General features: G+C 34.2%; 1 protein-coding gene across 9 annotated transcripts in view; it reads left to right on the forward strand.

Moving 5' to 3' along the window:
* The window catches only part of ARHGEF7 (Rho guanine nucleotide exchange factor 7), a 267,744-nt gene extending 248,075 nt beyond the window's left edge, over nt 1–19,669 (forward strand). For 6 of the 9 annotated variants that reach the window (XM_077158687.1, XM_077158688.1, XM_077158694.1 and 3 more), the window contains 3 exons: nt 13,825–13,924; nt 14,223–14,277; nt 16,797–19,669. In XM_077158687.1, the coding sequence (XP_077014802.1) occupies nt 13,825–13,924; nt 14,223–14,277; nt 16,797–16,919 (278 nt within the window). In that variant the 3' untranslated portion in view covers nt 16,920–19,669. The other 3 variants (XM_077158695.1, XM_077158691.1, XM_077158690.1) reach the window with 3 other exon arrangements.
* The last annotated feature ends 1,572 nt before the right edge of the window (nt 19,670–21,241 follow it).

Raw genomic sequence — 21,241 nt, forward strand, 5'->3', positions numbered from 1 at the left:
AATTTTAGGTTTTTACTTCTAGCTGCTCTAAGATACTAGAGTCTAAAAGAAATATCAATATAATGATTCAGCAGTAATATTCGTTTGTTAAACCCTACCTTCTCTGTGTAACTCCACCACCACCTTTGATCTTTCTCCCACTTTTTAGGGGGATTTGGACCTTGCCATCAACTTTTTCATGTTGAAAGGGCCTGTTGATAATTCGGGATAGGGGGATGAAACTAGTTGATGTCCAGGAAAGCCTGCCCTTTCTGCATTTCAGGACTTATCTGGCCCAGAGACCCATCTGGAGGCAGTAGGTTTCTGGAAAGTAACCCTAGTGCATGGAACCTTTGTAGAATCTTATATATTGCCCTAGGTATTTTTTAGGATTGGCTGAAATGGTTTTGGTTGGGGTTTGGCAAGTTATGGTAGTTAGCAGTGTCTAACTGAAGCTTGTGTAAGAGTGACGTCCAGAGTAGCCTCTCAACTCTATATCAGTTCTTTCAGCCAATGATACCTTATTTGTTACACGTTCCCCTTTTTGGTCAGGAAGACATTGTTGATCCCACAGTGCCAGGTTCCATACTCATTCTTGGGAGTTATCTCCCTTATGGCCAGGGAGACTTTCACCCCTGAATGTCATGTCCCATTTAGGGGGAAGGACAATGGTTTCACTTGTAGAGTTGGGTTTAGAGAGAGTGAGGCCACATCTTAGCAACAAAAGAGGTCCTTCAAAAGTAACTCTTAGGCATACTTATAGGTAAGCTAAACTTTAGTACTACATACATAAGCTTCACAAGAGCAAGCCTCAAGATCAGGGGCTTGGCCAATTGATTTGGGTAGTACTGGGATTGTTTTTAACTTCTTAGAATTGTTGTCCAAAATATAAACCTAGGGTAAATCTTCTTTTAATCTCCTCCCCACCCTTTTTTCTTTTTTTTTTTTTACATGATTACTTTTTAAAATCGACCCCAACTAATATATTGGTAGATTTCAATACGACTTAGTTTTCCTCTGTTTAGTACATATCTTTTAAAAAAAATTTTTTATTGAGATATATTCACACAATAAAGACTCCACCCAAAGTATACAATTAATGGCTCACAGTATCATCATATAATTGTGCATTCACCACCACAATGAATTTTAGAATATTCTCATTACTCTAAGAAAAGAAATGAAAATAAAAAAGAACACCCAAAACATCCCATACCCATTATTGTCCTAATATTATTTATTTTTTGTCTTTATTACTCATCTGCCCATATCCCGGATAAAGGAGTGTCAGTCACAAAGTTTTCACAATCACAGGGTTCTACAATGCAAGCAAGTAACCTCCAGAATGACCTCTTGACTCTATTTGAAATCTCTTAACTGCTGAAACTTTATAATGTTTTGTTTTGTTTCTTCTCCTCCTTTTGGTCAAAATGACATTCTCAATCACATGATGCCAAGGCCAGGCTCATCCCTGGAAGTTATATCCCATGTTACCAGGAAGACTTACACCTTAGGAATTACATTCCATATACAGGGGAGGGTAGTGAGTTTATTTGTAGAGTTGTCTGAGAGAAACCACCTCTGAGCAACAAAAGAGGTACTTTAGGGTGATTCTTAGGCATAATAATAAATAGCTTAGCTTCTCCTTTGCAAGAATGTGTTTCATAAGGTCAGGCCCCAAGATCAAGAGCTTGACTTATTAAATTGGGAGTCCCCAATGCTTATAAGAATATTAGGAGTTCCCAAGGTAGGGAAGTTTAAGATTTCCACATCTTCCTCAAGTCCCTCAAGGGGACTTTGCAAATATTTTTTTATTTTCTGCCTAAATTACTCTGGAATGTATCTGGTTATTACATTAATCTATATAGGATAACAAGATCTCATTCCCTGTTCTAGGTTCCATACAATTATGTTGTTTAAATAGACTGATTATACAGTTAAATTACATAGTGTGCCACAGAAAATGTAAATTTTGTACCAAATAAAAATCTCTTCCTTTGGTCTCACGTAGAGGTTGAAGTTTTAACTTATAGTTAATATCATCTATTACCTTATATTCTGATTTACCTTAGTCCTAACCAAATTTTTTGTGTGTTTTTTTCATATCTCTTTTTGAAGTCTGATTTATTTTTCGGCTTCTTTAACAGTTGTTGTATGAAGTAATGCAAACTTTCAGAGTTGCAGAACTCTAGCTCTGAGTCTCAGGTGTCACACAGATACCCAAAGTTCCAGGTTATACACAAGAGTTCAGCATCTTAGAATTTAGAAATAACAGTTAAAATTCGGGATTAGATGTGACTACTGTAAAAGCTTACAATTTGGGAACCCTAACAATAAGCCTTGGTGAGCATTCTGCTCAGTGCAGGATGAAATGAAAAAATGTTAATCTATTTTGTGGGCAGTAAAAAGGTTGTTTTTTAATCCCCATGAATATAGAGTGTGGAATGCATTATGGTAGAGGCAGATTTGGTAGTGCATTTATTTGTTCAGAAGAAAGGGGCTTATTTTTCCCCTTCCTGTTAGCATTTGTATTCCCTGAATGGCTATTTTATGAATGTGCTGGTTCTGGGAGGACCATGTTCACTATAGATTGTACTTTTGTTTCTTATGTTGGTTATTTTTTTTGAGAACTAGATTATTTATATCTTAATTCTGGCATAAAAACTGGTTTCTGTTAAATTTTATGTGTTTTCCATTCCCTTTCCACCTTGAATTTTGGCATATCACTTTTTATCACCTCTTCAGTTGCATCACCTGCAAAATGGTGGTTAAAATTAGCATCATGAGGCGGGCAGTGGTGGCTCAGTGGCGGAGTTCTCCCCTGCGATGCCGGAGACCTGAATTTGATTCCTGGTGCCTACCCATGGGGGGAAAAAAAATTAGCATCATGTACTTATTTTAAATGAAAGCTGGACAACACACACAAAGGTGGGGAAAGGTTTTTTAACTGCTTCAGCTTTTGTTAAAAATAACTACAGATATAAAGATAGGACTAGCAGGATTAAATCCTGGGTTAAAGCTTCAGATTATCCAGAAACCTCTTCACAGCCAGTATTTAACATATCCTGCCTATGTCATTAAGACTTTATCAAGCATCAACACTGTTCTCTCTAGTGAAAATGCCTGTTCATAGTAACCAGTTAGTAGAGTAGGAAAGAAATGGAGAAGTCCTGAATAACCCATGAAAATGTGAAACTAGTATATGTATAATCAAGCACTTATTTGTAAACATAGATTATTATGGCTTAAGGTATTACAGTTTCATTTATTTGATAGATTTATATTTTTTAAATTGGTCATTTCATTTTCAATTACTTGAAATAAAATTTTAACCCAGCAGTCTCAGATGAACAGACCAGGTTACCTGAGCTTTGTTTGTGTTTTAGTGCAAGGTGCATTTTTTTTTTTTTCAAAAAAGACAGTGCCATGTAATATGCTTGTGGCTTTGCTTCTTCTGGCTGTCTAAAAGGAACGACCCATAATTTGTGCAGATCTTTTCTTTTTACATTGCCCATTATGTATTTCCATAATACCGTAAGAAAAGCATTGGACAATACCTTGATTTTTGTTTTTTAATTTGGTATAATGGGCAGACAAATCACTGTGGCCTCAGAGGGATTATAGTCATATATGGTTTTAAATGTAATATTCTTAAGAAAATATAGTGCTAAGAGATATTAATCCTTTTTGCTGTAAAAGGTGTGGTATACTTATGTAACCCATACAATTTGTAAATGATGTCATAGTCAGGCAACTTTTTCCACATTATATGCTTACTAAAAATTGTTTTAGGAGAGTGATATATTTTACCTAAAATTCACTTCTTTTCAGTATACATTTAGGTACCAGAAAGACTTTATAAAACACACATCTTTGGTATTAATTTCTAGCTCATGGAAGTAATAGCCTTCATTGAATTTGTGATTTAGTTTTTAGGAACCCCACATGGGTCATGTCTTTTTATGGTTTGGAAACAGAATTAACTTTGATCAAAAGAAGGATCAATGAAGAAATCAGTAGTTATTGTGGTTTGCTGAAGGGGGCCCTCTTGTTTCTCATTTAGTGTGTAGTTAGAGAACGCTCCACCTTTTTACCCCTTTCCAGTTCTGCTTGCTTCTCTACTGTAGTTGCTTGGCCAGTTTCATTGATCTCAGTTGCCAACCACTCATGGGGTTATTTCTGTTTTATCATTTTGCACCCACCTCCTTCTTTTGCCCTCCTTTTAATATAATGGCATTGCCAGTTCACTTCTCTTTTCCTGACAATAAAAGGGTCTGCATCAAGGTTGCTGGCACTGTTGGCAGACATGGCTTCCCATGTTATCCATTTCCATTGACTGAACTCTAGAGAGCACTATTAAGGAGATCTACTGTACTCAGTAGATAGGTATAGGAGGTGGGCAAAACTAGAGAGAAATGGACCTCATTTCGTTCCGTTCTCCACTCTGAAGTTTTTACAGTGATTATATATTGATAAGGTAAGTTTAGGCCCCCCATTATTAAGATGATTTCTGGTGATTTTTAGTCTCTTGACAAAGAAATACCTGAAGAAGTAAGTCAAAAATCCTGTGAAACTATTTTGCATATAATATATCCACTTAGTGAAAAGAAACACTTTTTGATTAGCTACAGAAGTGATTCTCCTTACAAATAATGTCCTAAAAATGAGACTATCGGGTATATAATGTGGAATTGAATTGGTAATTTTAAATGAGCTGGGCTTAATGTATAAAGATTTCTTAAGTAAGGACTTTATAGTAGTAACTTAATAAGAGCAATTTGGAAACAATATCATGATCTAGGTTATGTAATAATGTTTGATAAAGTTTTATTCTAAGAGTTGTGCTAAGTTCGTTATTAAAACCCAGCCATAAATAAGGATAAATAAACATTGATGGCATTTATTTTAACAATATTTTCTCTTTTCCTTCTCTTCCCATCACCTTTTGCTTTTGTTTTCATGTTTTTTGGTTGTGGCTATTCCTGTTCGTTCTCCTTTTCATCCCACCTTTGCCTATCCACATCTGTCATTTCATTTCACCCATACATCCTTAGCATGGCAAGGCACTGACCTGATGCATAATCACGTCTTGGCTGATGATGACCAATCAAGTCTAGACTCCTTGGGTCGTCGCAGTAGCCTTTCTCGTTTGGAGCCTTCAGACCTCTCAGAAGACTCTGACTATGACAGTATATGGACAGCCCATAGTTACAGAATGGGTTCTACATCTCGTAAGAGCTGTTGCTCATATATCTCTCACCAGAACTAATGCACTTCTGAGCTTTTCTTAACAAATGCTTGTTGTATCACAGCCTGCTTTTCTTAGATGTTTTCTTGCTGTTCCTTGTCTCTTTTAATGTGATATTTTAACAACTTTTGAGAGCGTTTCTGGTATTTTCCATTGTACCTGTGGAGACTTGATTGCCAACTTTAGTATACATTCAGATTACTGATTCATGAAGGGAGGTGGTAAATTCACATAAGCCTATAACTGAAGGGTTCTTTTTTAACGGATAGTTGTTGATTTATAGCTCCAAATGGTTTGGTTTTTTATTCTCAGTGTAGCAACTGTTTCATTTCTTTTTTGGATACAGCTGTATGAACACTTTTATATTTTATACTGAAACCATACAGGTTTGTGATCTAAGTGCCAGCAATATGGAGGAGACTTTAGCCTTACAGTGATCTAAATTTTTTAATGTATAATTGCTCATCAATAGTTGTGGAGAGACAAGAAATAAATATGCACACAAGTACTGTAAATTGAATTCAGATAATGTTCCTGAGGAATCTCTAAGAGATTTGGTAACCATGAAGAATGATCTGTTTATGTTGCTAGCATGGGTTCTTTGCCTTGGCAGATGTAAAGAAGAGTCTGCTTCATGTGTTTTAAGAGGTTGTCTTCACCACCCATAAATCTGTGCTCTTCAGTGTACTCTCATGGCGGTCTCCTTGTTTCCCATCTGGCCACGGTTGGGAGTTTTCCTCTCCAAAGGCAAACTTTGCTGTCAGTGTTCAGACATTCACTTTGATTGTTACATTGAACTTTCTTTAATTGGAGTAATTTCTTTTATATGGTACCTAGCAACCTGTACCACTCTACTTAAGATTTAAGCTTCAAAATCTGAAGCATTCTGTTTCTGAAATTGTAGATTAGATTGAGTTAAAATAGGCATTTGGTATACTTAAAAAGTCAAATGCTTTGGCTTTAGTCAGCTTGGCTGCACCCCTGACATTCATACTTATGCTGTCTGTAATCGCCATGAACCCATTACTTGTTTTCAGTACCTAGCTGCAGTGAAACTCCATTTACAGCAACCCCTGTAGTATATAATCCTTATTCTGTATCATAAGAGAATATCTAAATCTATTGAAGAATACATACTAGGTTGCCATGTAACTTGCTTATAAGAATATCTCAGATTTGGGTCGAGAGGAGGAACTTCCTTACTTTTAGGGATTTGTTGTAAGGAGATTTCACTGGCCTCACTCAGATTAATTTTTGCTTCAAAAAGAACTGAATGTGACATGTTACATTCAGTTGTAGCATTCAAATCACATCTGGTCATTGCTAGAGGGGAAGAATTGTATTATCTTCAATCGATGTATTTAGTGATAAAATGGGACCTTAAGGGTTATGTTATAAATATTCATTGAAACTAGCTTCTGACAATAAGATGCCATAATAAATTGGGAATAACATTTTTTCCTTTCTTTAGGATGGCTGTAATTCCAGGTGGCTGTGATTTCTCTCTTCTTCCATCACCCCACTCCTTCGCCAAATCCATGTATTCAGTGTTCTGATTTTGTTTGCTCAGTGATAACGCTGATGCAATATGTGGTTGTTTCCTGGGAGTTGGTTCTTGAGGTGCTAGTGAACAAGCCCAGAGGTGCTAGTGAACTTCTACCACTGACATATTTTTTGGAAAGTCATACAGCTTTATTACTTCATAATATAAGTTGATTGCATAGAAATCGTTCTTATGAGGTCATTAGGAAAACTGATGATTTCAGATATTGTCGTCTGATCCCAAGTAACTACTGAACTATTTAATGTCATCTGGAGATTTCATATTTTTTTAATATCAACTAGTGTGTAAATAAGAAAAGTTGAGGAACAATCTTTTAAAATTAGGCAGAGCCCAGTATTAATCCACGTTTGAAGTGGGGTTTATGTATGTTCAGCAAAATGGCAAATGAAATTTCTAGAGAAATATGATTAGCTGCAAAATTTGTATACTTAATATCATACAGTGAATTTAGAAGCAGCTTAGTAATGTTTTATGTTACATAGAATTGTCATCCTTTCTGATATTAATAGTAGAATATATTTTTGTTTGCTTTGGGACTGTAATAATTAGTGCATTGGTTTAAATGCCTTTGCCATGCCTTAGTAAACTTGAGTTGCATATGTCATGTGCTGTATAAACCACAACATGGAAGTGAAGTTGCTGCACTTGAACTTTTCTTTAACACAAAATACCATTTTCGGTTATTTTGATTAGACATTGTAACTGATATTCTATACACCAAAGCTTGACAATTTGCCACTATTCTTTTTTGTACTAGTTAAAATCATTAAGATGATGATTTTCTTTGATGCAAAGATCACTGCGGAATAATAATCTGGCTTTTTTGTTTTTTCTGATTTGATTTGAATGTCTGACACCGTTAGCTTTTGTGACCTGGTTAGAAGTATTAGTGCCACAGGCCTAAAAAAAAAAAGATTCTAATGTGGCAATGGTGATATGACGTCCAAAGGGTCAGTGTTTCTATTTTGTGGAACTTTAGTCATGCTGATAATAGTATCTTATGTTTATGCAATTTTGTAATTTATATGTGTACAGCTAGTATTATAATGAAAGAATGAAGACCCTGAATTAGAAGGTAGGTTTAAGCCATTATCAGTCCCTTTGCAAAATGGCTTAAATGATGTTCCCGTTGAATTAATACCTGCCATAAGTATTTAATAAGCTATATCATTTGTGTGTTTTGCATAAAATTGCCAAAACACAGTAATGTGTATATAGTGGTATTAGACCTTGGGGGAAAAGTCTATATATTGTGTTTTTATCTGTGAATGGGAAAAGCCATTTTTAGTAGGTTACTGCCATTTGAAAAAAATCAATTGGATGTATATCTGAATGTTACATTGTATTGTACAGAATATGCTATTGTTTGTGGTTGCATATGGCAATGAAGTGTTTGTTTTATATAAAAAAGACATCTGTTATGTACAGTTGAAATAAATTTTGCATTTGCTAGCCTGTGGCTTTTAATATTTGTTATTGGGGGGAGGGAGGAACAGCATAGTTTACTGTTTAATATTATTTGGCTGGTCTCCTGAATGTAGCATTTTACACAGGAAAGCCAATTAGTAGAACATTTTCCATCAATCTTTTTTTTTTACATGGGCAGGCACCGGGAATTGAATCCGGGTCCTCTGGCATGGCAGGCAAGCATTCTTGCCTGTTGAGCCACCTTGGCCCGCCCTCTGTCAATCTTGATATGAAATGTTGCACTTTCTTAGGGTCAAATATATTCTGGACAATATAAGGTTATTCCTTGAACATCTTTTATTTCATCTATTTCCCTTTTATTATTATTTTAAAATATGTTTCAATCACTGGAAGGCTTGTTTTCGAGAAGCATTTTCATTTTTTGTACATAAATGGAAAAAGCACAACTTTTTAGAAGATTCGTGTTTAGAATAAGGTCAGTTTTCTGATTTTTGTTTTATAGAATCCATGCCTAGCTGACTAGAGAAAGAAAAATGAAGGAAAAGAAAAAAAAGACATACATTATACCAGGTGCAGGACTAAGTGCTTTTAATCATTCAAAATAAAAAAACACATGATAAATAAATACGAATAATTTTCTGAAAATAATATTATACTTTTTCTTTTCCTAACTAAAAAAAAAAAAAATGAATTTGAATCTTATCACAGCTATAAATAACTAAATGGCCTAACTGACTTATGGAGGATGTTTAATTAAATAGATTTTTTTAAGTGTAGTATTTTGCTCCATTCTGTAAGTTATTTCAATTTCAATTGAGAATAATTAGTTGCTGATTTTAGAGAGACTACTAATTGAACTAATTGTGAGTTTGGCCACAAATGAATAGGCAGATTCTTTTCCTGATGAGCTTAAATGTTTTTAGACTTTTAGCACACTCAGACTCACATATGCATGTGTACACACTCACACACCTAACCTGAGTTTGACCTAGTTAGAGTTATTTCTGAAGCAGTTAGTTATATGTAGTCAAATAAGGCACTATGAACAGTATTCTTACCAAAGATGACCATAGTGGAATGGGACTCTGGGGCTAGCGTGTTCATCCTAACTGTTGCTGCCTGAGCAAGTCATTTTCTCTCTGGCACTATTCTTGTCTATAAAATTAGATTAGATCTGTGTTTTTCAAACTGGGGCCCACTGTTCTCTGGGGATCTGTGAACTTTGTGTGTGTGGAAGGTTCTAAGACATCTCAAAATTTTAAATTTTGTGTCCCTATTGATATAAATGTGTTCTCAGGCTTCTGGCTCACAGCCTTATAAGTGAGTGTTGCCATGTGATCCCAGTGTGCCCGCACTTGTGTCTACAACCACCTTGGTACCAATGCCAGCTTGGCATTGATAATGGCACTGTTGGGCTAGCATTGCACTGTTTCCCGACAGGAGCTTATGGGTGGACCCTGAGAATCTTCAGGCATAGTTTTGGAGTCCTCAAGGTTGAGAAATGTTGGATTGGTGCTAGGTATAAGTTACCATTTTCATTCATTTCGTGTTTTTCTTATTCCCGCCCTTATACTGCAGACGAAATAAAAACCTACAGTATATATTTATTTATAGATACAGACAAGGCTATTAGGTAGTCTCACACTCATCAAATGGTTGTCCAGAAAACCGCAAAATGTTACTGTTGATGTGAAAGTAAAAAAAAAAAGAATTCAGCACTCAAATGCATATAGGAAATGCTAAGTGAAATTGGTGTTTTTACTGCAAACCTTATCAAAGCCTTTAATATGCTAAATGTATGCTGTAAAGCTCCATGAAGCAGTTATAATATACGGCCTTTTATAAAAATGTTTGTTACAGAAGTCTTAATATCTCCTGGAAACACAAAACTTTGTGTTTTACACAATTTGGGAAGCACAGATGTTGACTATGTTAGAATCATCATAAATATGTTTGTATGCATCTGGGTCCCTGTTAGATGATTTAAAAATAAAGAGGTATAACATTCTCTGGTAGTTCTGTTGTTAAATTGTTTTTCCAAACTAGGTAATTCAGGAAAACATGCTATGATACCTTTAAAAATAATCTGAGATACTTGTTAAATCTGTGTGTACTTTCTAAAACTTTATTCTTAGACAATAGCCAAATTATTTGTAAACCTGGTTGGAAAATACTCCTTTATTGTTTTCTTGAAAGGCTGTACATTTTTAAAGTCAATTTAGAAAAATATTTTATATTAAAGCTAAGCAAATTATTAGTATTGCATGGATTTCTATGTAGACTAATAAATAATCTTCATTTAAAAGCCTCCCAACCATTGGATCCACAAATGGCATTATTTTTTTATACATAGGCATTTCTCAAGAATCAAGCTGTTAGTATAGTCTATCTAATATTCTCAAACTTGTGTTTTTATAATATATTAAATCCTCATGTACTTTAAATGTATTTGCAGCAATAAGAACTATGTCATGTATTTACAACTGTTGACTGATTATTACTGGTTCCAGTTCCTCAAATTAGTTTAGTTATGTTATATAATGGAATTTAAGACTTTTATATTTATGAATTCATTCAGTAAAAGATGTTTATAAAATATAATTGTTAAATTAATCCTTCGAATAACTATGTATAGTAGTGGTTGGTTTTGTTATTCTCTTTTATAAATAATGAAATGGAAACCCACTGGTTAAATGATGTGCCTAAATTTACTAAAAAAAAAACTCTACAAAAGGGGGTAAAAAAATGTACAGACTCCAGCTATTCATTTAATCACAGCATCTCTGTAAGACAACTGCATTTCTGACTTTTTTTTTTTTTTTTGGAAACAAAGCTGACATCTATTGTGATTTTGTTTTATAGTTCATTTGAAAACTTTAATGCTGAAACAAAACAGATTGTCTAAGAAGCTAGAAAATGCAAAAATAATTGAAAAAGAAATACATAGAATTTGTCTTCCTAAAGTGTAGTTGCACAAAAACCATTTTTAATCTGGTTTAAAAATGATTAGCTAATCCATTTGAAGAAATATTACATTGTAAATTGTGGCAGAAATATAACTGTTACCCTTTTTAAATTTGAATATAACAGTCAACTGTTTGGACTCAAAGTAATACACATGGGTAATTTATAATAGTGGAAAAACTTTTGAGTCAACTAAATTGTTCTACATTATTTGTTTGCTTCTCTTCACTGAGAAAATCAACTGAGGCCATTTATTTTCTACACATGTGGTATAGAAGTGTGAATCTTTATGATTCCTTTTATATTTTCTGGGTAACATTTGATTTGTAACAACAGAATCATAGAATTTCTCTCAGCCTACAGAACTCTTAACTTAGCAAGTATCCACATGCTTTCTTTATAATTTGTTTCATGTAACAGTTTCCTTCACAAGCAGCATTTTCCCATGTACTCCAACTGTCCAAGCAGCATTTTCCATTCCCCAGTAAAGGTTTAGAAGTAATGCCGTCACCCTACAGCCAACAGGGCCCTGTGATCTTTAGTGCAGGGAACACTCATTCATAAGTTGCATTTCTAACCTTGTTTTCTGGATCCCGTTAGATTTCTGAAGAGGCAGATTATTGTCAGTATAATGCTGTTTTAAAATATATATTCCTTTCTGGAACTGTATCTTGAAGTATGTTACATTCAGCCTGGAAAATAATTCCTTGGCTGTACAGAGGAAGTATGAATAAAGCAGTACTTCCTCTCCCTGACAAATCTGTTGATGCAGCATTTATTATAGTTTAATGTGAGAAGCTTTTTTTTCTTTTTGGTTTACATTAAAACATTGGTGAAAGGGTCTTCTTTGAAATATAAATGTTCTAGGATATTCCAGCTCATTACAACTTGTCTAAGTACTATATTTGATCCTAATACTAAAATTCTTAATACACATGAAAGCCCTTCCCTATATTTGTAAATAGATATATCTAGCTTGATGCTAGTGCTGTGTAACAGAATTGTATTTGAGTGCTTACCAAAAGCTTCATTTTATCTTCTTACACCTGAGATAACAAATGAGGAGAACAGCATCTTAGTTTTGTTTAGTTCTTGGCTTTATGATTTTACAACATTCTTGTATTTGGTACCCATAGCAGTCTGTGGGATAGATGGTAGAGCAAGTGTTAACCATCCCCGGTTTGCAGATATGGAAATGGCAACATAGGGAGATTATGGTTTACCCAAGTTTACATAGCCAGTAATTTCAAATTGTTTTCCTTTTAGCATGCAACCTTGGAAATGGTAAAAGACATTCTTTGGACAGCAGTAACATTTTATGAAACCCCTTGTTATCAAACTTTTCACATTAATTTTTCATCTTGTTACAAGATAATTTTAAAATGCTGGCAAAACTATTCCTTAAATCATATTTTTAAAACATTTGTATTATACTGAATTTTCCCATGATAAAGAGGATATTCAATCAGTGCCATTCATATAAGTTGATTAACTTTTAGAAAGACAAACTTAAAGGCAAATCAGATGAACTAAAAGTGCAATAAATTGAACCACTATTTCCATAAGTAATTAGCATATCTCAAAATTAAGTGTATTTTTTAAAAAATGGATGAATGTTTAATTCATCACAACAGTCCCGCTTGCAGGAGTTTGTGTTCTGTGGTAGATTATATCCTTCCTCAAATTTGCATCTAATGCAGTTTTAGAAAATATAAGTGATGTGTGTTACAGTGTTCTGTAATCTTCAAAACAAGATTATTTGCCTTTGATGTAGTTTTTAAAAATATAAGTGATACATGTTATAGTGCTCTATAATCTTCAAAACAAGATTATTTTCTTGAAGAAAAGATAATTTTCTTCCTGGCATCCTTAAATAAGATTTGATTCTCTTTCCTTGCCCTTTAAAATAAATATTTGTACTAAGCAATTAATTTTTAAAGTATACATTTTGCAACAAATATTTATTGAGAGGCTATTCTATTCAAGACATTGTGCTAAGTGTTGGGTTAAATGGGATAAAGTTCTTTTGACATTGTAAACATTTTACTTCATTTGTAAAAAAGAAAATAAACTTTTATTCCAGGCAATGTAGAATAAAATTTTCATTAAAGAACCAAAGATTAAATTTTATTTTTTTTCTAAACAGTGTACCATATTTTTTGTTTTTACTTTTAAATGTCACTAGAGATTTAAATGTTTTAATTGCCAGTGTGTTAATTTGTAAACACTTAGTGTTTATGGTCTGCATGGTCTGATGTGTCTTTCTAAAATATCTGAAATAATATAATGTCTCAAAATTTGGTTGAATAGCCAGGGCAGTACGGTCAGAAGAATTAACCTATTTATCTGTTCAAATTTTCAGATTCAGAAATTAAAGTTTAATAAATTGCAAAACAAAACAAAACAAAATACTGATGTTTCCTGTCCTCTGTGATATTTTAGACATGAAAAATACTGTGGTTTTGGTAGGAGAGGGGTAGAGAAAATTGGTAAAAGATGCCCCGTAACTCATTTGTCTTGATGAAAAATATTTTTAATGCAGAGTCCCTGGAATTTAATATTTAAGTGTTATGTAGTCAATTTACTTTTCTTTTCACAGTATTTATCTGGAGTTTTTGTTTTTGTTTTTTAATGATCCTAGGTTCACGCAAAGAATCTGCTCCACAAGTTTTGCTTCCAGAAGAAGAGAAAATTATAGTAGAAGAGACTAAAAGTAATGGTCAGACAGTGATAGAAGAAAAGTAAGATGTCTTTCAGTATTTTAAAGCCAGCATGCAACCTTTATAAGAATGTAGAACTGAAGTCACAAAAATTTCATGAGGGCTAGGGTATGGTTTTTTCATAGCTTGAAGTTAACCTTGACTAAGGTTTTAGCCGCCATATACAGAAATTTGTTTTTTAAAGCATTCAAATTGAAATATAATAACACAGAGCAACATTATTTCATGTAGCATTATAGCATTAGTTTTTCTCTTGAGGAGTTTCATATCCTTTTTATTCCTTGTCCTTGTTTATATGTTTATCTATTTCCTATTTCAGAAGTCTTGTTGATACTGTATATGCATTAAAGGATGAAGTTCAAGAATTAAGACAGGTAAGTCATAATAATGTTCTTTAATCTTTTGTTTTTGTTTGTTTAAGTGGGGGTAAAAAGGTAAAACACTGCATTAAAAATGAAGCTTTTTTACATAAGCAACAAAATACTAAGAGGAGATAATCTTTAAAAAATACAGACTATAAGATAGTTGGTCTTCTATATGTTTGATAGACCAAAAATGAATTTTAAATTGACTTGCTTAAATTCTTTGTTTTAACTATACCATTTTTGATATCTATACTGTCCTTTGGAAACAATAACTTAAAATATATAAAATTTAGTTGGGTAAAAAATTTTATTAGGTGTTTAACTGTAAATTAGCCTCTTCCATTAATGGTGTGAGTAATACATAGTCCTTGTTCTTGAGAAGCCAAATCAGCTAGTAACCTAAACTTGAAATGTTATTTAGTAGGAATTATCTGCAGATGACTTTGGTTATAGATGAGGAAGTAATTAGTATACCTGACAAGGTGAGGGAAGGTTTTAAAGAGGAGTTACTTTGGAAGCTGGGTTTGCCAAATGTATGAGATGCAAGCAAAAGAGAAGGATAAGAATAACATGGTCTAATATGGCTGCAGGATAGAAATGGTGGTGGGGTTGGACAGGCAGCCAGAAGTGTAGGCTGCAGCAGGAATAAAGACATGTTCTCACAGCTTCAGTTGCTCCGCCATTCCTGGTGATATCCATAGCAGCTTCTAGGTGTATATCTTCTCCCATTTGATAATCTTCCCTGTCTGTGCTTCTTCCTTAGCGATGAGACATGTTATCTAAGATGACATGTATGTATATATCTTTTACATACACACTGTAGAAAAGACCCAGAGAAACTCCATGTATTGTGTTTGCTTCTTGTGGCTCTATTTGTACTAGAGAAGTTCAGCTCCTTCCTAATGAATCCAGGTTTTTAGTTGCTCATATTTTAACATCTTTATTTGATGTCTCCTGTGTACCAGGTAGTATACTAAACAAAACAGGTGATATCTTTACCTTCAAGTAACTTATTTTAAGGGGGGAAGTCACATACTAAATGTATATTTACAATGTTGGGTAATGATTAGTGATGGCAAGAAAACAATAAAGAAGAATAAGGGGATAGAAAGGACAACATGCATGAAAGACTCCTTAAGAGATAAAATTGATCAGCAAAGACCTGAATATGCTGAAGAAGTGAGCCATGTGAACATACAGCTGGAGAGAGAGCTAAATAGCTGAAGAAGAAAGCACAAGTGTAAAGGCTGGGTGCTAGGAGTGTGCTTGGTGTGTTAGAAGAGCAAGGAGGCCATTATGGCCGGAGCACAATGAGCAAGGTAGGCAGAGAGTGGTAGGGATAGCCAGGGGCCAGGACATGATAATGTTTGGTGTTGTAAATCATAAAATCAACCAGAACTTCTATAAAAGTAAGATTATCATCAGCTTAGATGCAAAGCAAATTTCATTTATGTAATGTTCTTTAAAATGGATATCCTCTGATCCAGGCTTATGAAGCTCAGTTCTAAATGTATCTCTGTAAATCATTCTTTACAAGTTTTCTGTTTTTATGGTTTGACATTCTTGTGGTGTCTTCTCTTAAAAATTACTCATAGATGCCATCCTGAAGTGGATGGACAGAGAAACAAGATGGCTTATTATATATGACCGAGTATAAAGTTGGGAATATCACTTTTAGCTGAAAGTTCTGATTTGTATTTAGCATTGTAACCATTAATTCCCAATGCTTATATGAGCAATCTGCTCCGTTTGCTTCATGTCTATGCAGAAATTAGTAAACAGCACAAAGTTAGTCAGAGCCACCCAAATTCCATAACTGAGGATTCTGGCTTTCTTTCCTTTAAGTTTAAAAGATTAACTTGCACCTTCAAATATTGTTAAATTGTGGTTCCCACATATCCACATTTAATACCATATTTAGGGAAATAGAAGAAATTTGTATTTGTTTAGTAATGAATGGTCATTTACATCATTGTCCTTTGCCAGAGATTTTTCACCTAGGAAGGAGCTTTTATTGAGCGGGTGCCTATTCATTCATTCCTTTATTCATTCAATTGTTTTACTTCCATTCCTTTATATTACTTTATAAGATAATGATAAATGTGAAAAGACTAGTTTAGATATAATTTGGTTTTTTTTCTTATTTTTGGCCATTTTTATGGCTTATTATATAAAGATTCTCTCATTCAGTGTTTTTGAACTTACAGATTAGTAAGAGATGTGAAGATTATTTTTCCATCTGTGATTTATTTTGGTTCCTAGTAGCAGCTATACATTAAAGAACAGTGACTGGTCTATTTAGATATTCAAGCCTTGTAGAACCAAACAATGATGTAAATTCTTTTGGCCTGATGAATATGTCTATGATATCACATCACACAAGCAGATTCCACACTAGGATTTCACTAGGTGACACCTTATAATTATATTTTGGAAAAATGAGCCTTCAGCAAAATATATTTTGAGAAAGGAAACTTCTATTTAATAGTAAAGATAATTACACATATTATGGTCTGCTTGATTTACAGGATAACAAAAAGATGAAGAAATCTCTAGAGGAAGAACAGAGAGCGCGCAAAGACCTAGAAAAGCTTGTGAGGAAAGTTTTAAAGAACATGAATGATCCTGCTTGGGATGAGACCAATCTATAAAGAGCATCCTTGGTTTCTTCTATTGAAAGACCACTTATGAGACCAAGCTCGGAAGCCTTCTGACCCAAGTCAGTGTTATATTCAGAGGGACTGCAAAGCAGGGCTGGACTGAATGAAAAAGTTTTCATGCTTTCTATGTATAGAAAATATGGAATTTATCATGTGAATAGAACCTATTAAACCATTACTAAAGAATCCAAACATGAGGTATAGAGACTGAGGATCTTGAATTGCGTTAATTTTACTCTGTTGACATCTAAATTACCTCATTTTGCAATAAGTGCAGTGACTGACTAAAAGTCCTGTTTTTCAGACTTTTAATTGAATATATAAATATTATATATACATATTTCTTGTAAATATTCAATTTTGAATGCATAACCATGGTTGCTGTATGTGGGCTAATACCCATGCTACAATATCTCCTAATCTTTCTGGCCATGTGAATTAGAAGTTGTCTTCATGCTGTCACCTAAAAGTAGAGGTGTTGAAAGTAGTTGCTTTTGTAGATAACTGATTTATTCTAAACCACCATAGTCTCCAAAGTGCTGTAAAAGTACTTCCCATTTCACTATACTTAAATAATTTAACCGTATTTAAATCTGCACAGATACTTTAATACCATTTGAAAGTCTTCTTTTAAAACAGTATTACAGTTGCAAACATGCAGTGGTTCAGAGTGCAGCACTCTTGGGTTGAATAAGTGAAGAATCTGAGACTCAGGCATTTATGTGAGGGGATAACACATACCACCAGTGTATCCAAGTAAAGCTGTATGAGATGTATGCTGTTGTCTGCTTTCTCTAAATACTGTGACTGTCAGAATTTATTCACTGCATTTTGGGATATCATACAGACTTTTATATAGAGCCTAGTTTAACAACATGACAAAATGCACTGCTTTATCTTCCCTCCAAAAGAGAAATCTTAAGAATCTGTAAATAAAATATATTATTTATTGTATATCACTGCAGCCAATGAAAACAAATTGAGGCAATACTGTGAGCTAACATTGATGGATAGGATTTCTTTGTCAGGCCATTTTAAACTCAGATCTATTTTACAATCAGGGTACAGCAAACATTACTGCAGTGCTCATTGCAAAAAAAAATTTCTCATTTCAGCAAGAGAAAAGCAATATACATTTTAAATTTAACCTAAATAATGAAAGTTTAAATGTGGAAACATTTTTCCCCGATGTGTACAAATGGCAAAGTAGATGGAGGAAGGATAGTCTATCCTTACACTGGTTTTACTGACTAGGAAGTCCCAATCTGGCTTTCGAAAATCTTACCTGTTCCTGGGAGAGTTGGAAGCACTGCTCAAAGAAGCCCAGTTTTCCATTCTGCTTCGGAAATTAAATAATTATGTTTATAGGAACTTGGTTTCCCATTTGACACAGATCTTTCCCCGCAAGAAATGTTTCACTAGAACAAGTATTTTATCTGTAAAAACTGAAATTGCAGTACTGTGTATTAGAGGCTCCTCAGAAAAATTCATTTGGCATCAGGTGTGACTTTCTGCGACCTGCAATCTTTTGGTATAGTTACCCTTTAATTGCACCTGAATCCCCTATGTTCCCTTGCCTTTGAAATTGGCAACTTTGAAATGAAAATGGTTTGGTTGTTTTTAGTCCTTCTTCCACTTTACTGCTAATTATAGTTTCTGGTACTAATCTTTAAACTTAGCAGGTGATCGCCTAAGTGAGCTCCTTGCCCATCTTCTTGCTCAGAAATTTTGTGCCCATTGTCTCTTTGTGGCATAACTACTGTCCCTACTGATGCTTTTAAAAACAGATCTTTAATTAGAATTGCCAGTTTCCTGTACTCACCTTTTCTTTTTTTTAAGCAAGCTCCCTTTTTACAGGTAGATTTTGATTTTTGGTTATGCATAACAGTAGAAAACAACTAAGAGTATATTGAAGTTTGCTGTCTTAAGCAAATTTTAACTCAGGAACAACTTCAATCATCTGATCTCTCCGTCACTTTGTAAAAGGTGATTTTGCTGTGTAGCTCTGCTGAAAGACTTAAATATCTGTCTTCTCTGAACAATTAATGTTGCTGTCAGCATACCCCAGGATGAATCTCTTAAAGAACATGCCTTAATTATTAGATTGAGATATTTAATGAGAATATTTGTGTTTTTAATGTTCCATCCCCTTTGAAAAGAAGATGCTGTTGAGATACTTTTGTTAATGCATTGCTTTTCTTTTGTGGACCCAATATTTTACTAGGCTTTTTCGGGAGCAGCAGAAGTACATATTAGAGGTTTGTTTGTTTTTTTAACTTGCCCAATTGTATATAGACTGTAAACATTTCACCGTGTGACCTTCTGAGGGGTTGGGAATTTGATATAAACTTTAAAAAGGGGCACTGTCTATTTAACCTTCAAAAGGGTTGCTTCTTTGCTCTCACCTTTTATGGGTGAGGAGATGAAGCCATTTCTTATCCTATAGCACTTTCAGTTCTAAACTACATTGAAATGTAGCTTCTGAAACTTTTTATTGTACTTAATGATGTGTGTGCTTGTCTACCATGCATCATGATATACTGGACATTAAACAACTGCCTTTGTTTGTATAGACTTTCTTAATGCCAATCATTTCTTTAGGAAATCTAGAGTATTTACAACAACTGTGGAGAAACTTTTAATTTAAATATCACAGATAATGTCCTGGTATTGACTACTACAATGTTTATGCTACATTGTTATAATTATATTAAACTGATTGTTTTTCTTATATTACAAAATATGTCACTTTATCTTCTGTGATGTGTTTGTTATGTGTGTGTTAGCTTTACATTTTCTTTTTACTTTTTTAGATTTTTAAATTCTGGCATGAATTTTTGATGCTAGAAAATACTACATTTGTCTCTAAAATCTAGAGTTGGAGAATATTTGAAGATAAATAAGATCAGAGAAGAACTGGAAATTTTAGGAAAGGAAGCCAAAGTAAAAATGTTTTATACTGTTAGGTACACCCTCCACTTTGTTTACCATACTTGGAATAATAACTTTCATACTGAAAGATGCTCAGTATCCATTTTGTGGGATTAAATAAAGGAAAACATTTTTGAAGCATCTGTGGGATCTTTATACGAATTGTCGAAAGACAGAAGAAAATACCTATGTGCTTACCCACCAAATCCAATGAAGAAAAAATAGTATTCAGGAAAAAAAAGAAAATAAGCAACTAGTTGGAATTTCGTACAGAACATTCCTTAGTGATGTGTTAATTACCTATCTACTAGGACAAATATCATTCATCATTTCCTTCTAAGGCTTCATCGGAGGTTGCTTTAATACCTGTATTTCTACTGTGAGTCTCTTCAGTGCATTCTAGGCTTTTTCTGACAGGCATCTCATGATTCTACCAGCCTCTATCCATTACCCAGTTTTAAAGCTGTTTCTACATTTTTAGGTATTTATAATAGGAGCACCCCACTCTCAGTACCAAAATATGTCTTTGTTTCCAGGCTGCTATGACAAATGCCACATAATAGATTGGCTTCACAGCAGGGATTTATTGGCTCACTGTTTCAGAGACTAAAAGGCTTACTTCCTCCTGGGGTCAGTAGCATTCTAGCTGGGCAGCAGTAATCCTTGGAGTTCCTTGGCTTTCCTATCACATGGTGATGTCCTCTCCTTTCCCTTCTTGGTTCCATTGACTTTCTGCCTCTCTTCCACATGGCTTTCTTTTCATAAAACTTCTAGGAATACGATTAAGATCCAGCCTCATTCAATTGAACCGCACATTAAAAATAATATCTTCAAACGCCCGATTTACAATGGGTTCACACCAAAGATGGATTGAGATTAAGAACATGTTTTCTCTGGGGTACCCAATTTACCACGGTGGGTAACCTTCCTTCCCAGAACGTTGGCCCTTAAGCCTAATAGAATTCAGCTAGTGGCCTAGTCAATTTAACCCTAACTTTAATCAACTTAGAAAATTGTTTGTTAGTCAAATAGCTTGATAACTACTCTCTTGTCCTCTGTCGGATTTTAGGAAGCCAAATAATAGTATATATATCTTACAAAAGAACACAAGTTTCCTGATTTATTATGACTTACATCTCTGTGGTGTTCTACATTTTAACAGTCTTCTAATATGTTATTTCTTAATCATCAAAAGAGCAAATAGTGGGGACAGATGGTATTATTCTTGCAGATGAAGATACCAAGGCTCACCCAGCAGAGCTGAGCCCTGCAGCTTGATATGTTACATAGTTAAGTATCACTGTCAGAATTGAGATGATGGTGTCATGCAAACTCGATAGAAATCCCATCTTGACCACTTATTAGCAGTACCAGTTTGGACA

The sequence above is a fragment of the Tamandua tetradactyla genome, chromosome 4 (genome assembly GCF_023851605.1).
Source record: "Tamandua tetradactyla isolate mTamTet1 chromosome 4, mTamTet1.pri, whole genome shotgun sequence".
In the NCBI taxonomy this organism is placed as follows: Eukaryota; Metazoa; Chordata; class Mammalia; order Pilosa; family Myrmecophagidae; genus Tamandua; species Tamandua tetradactyla.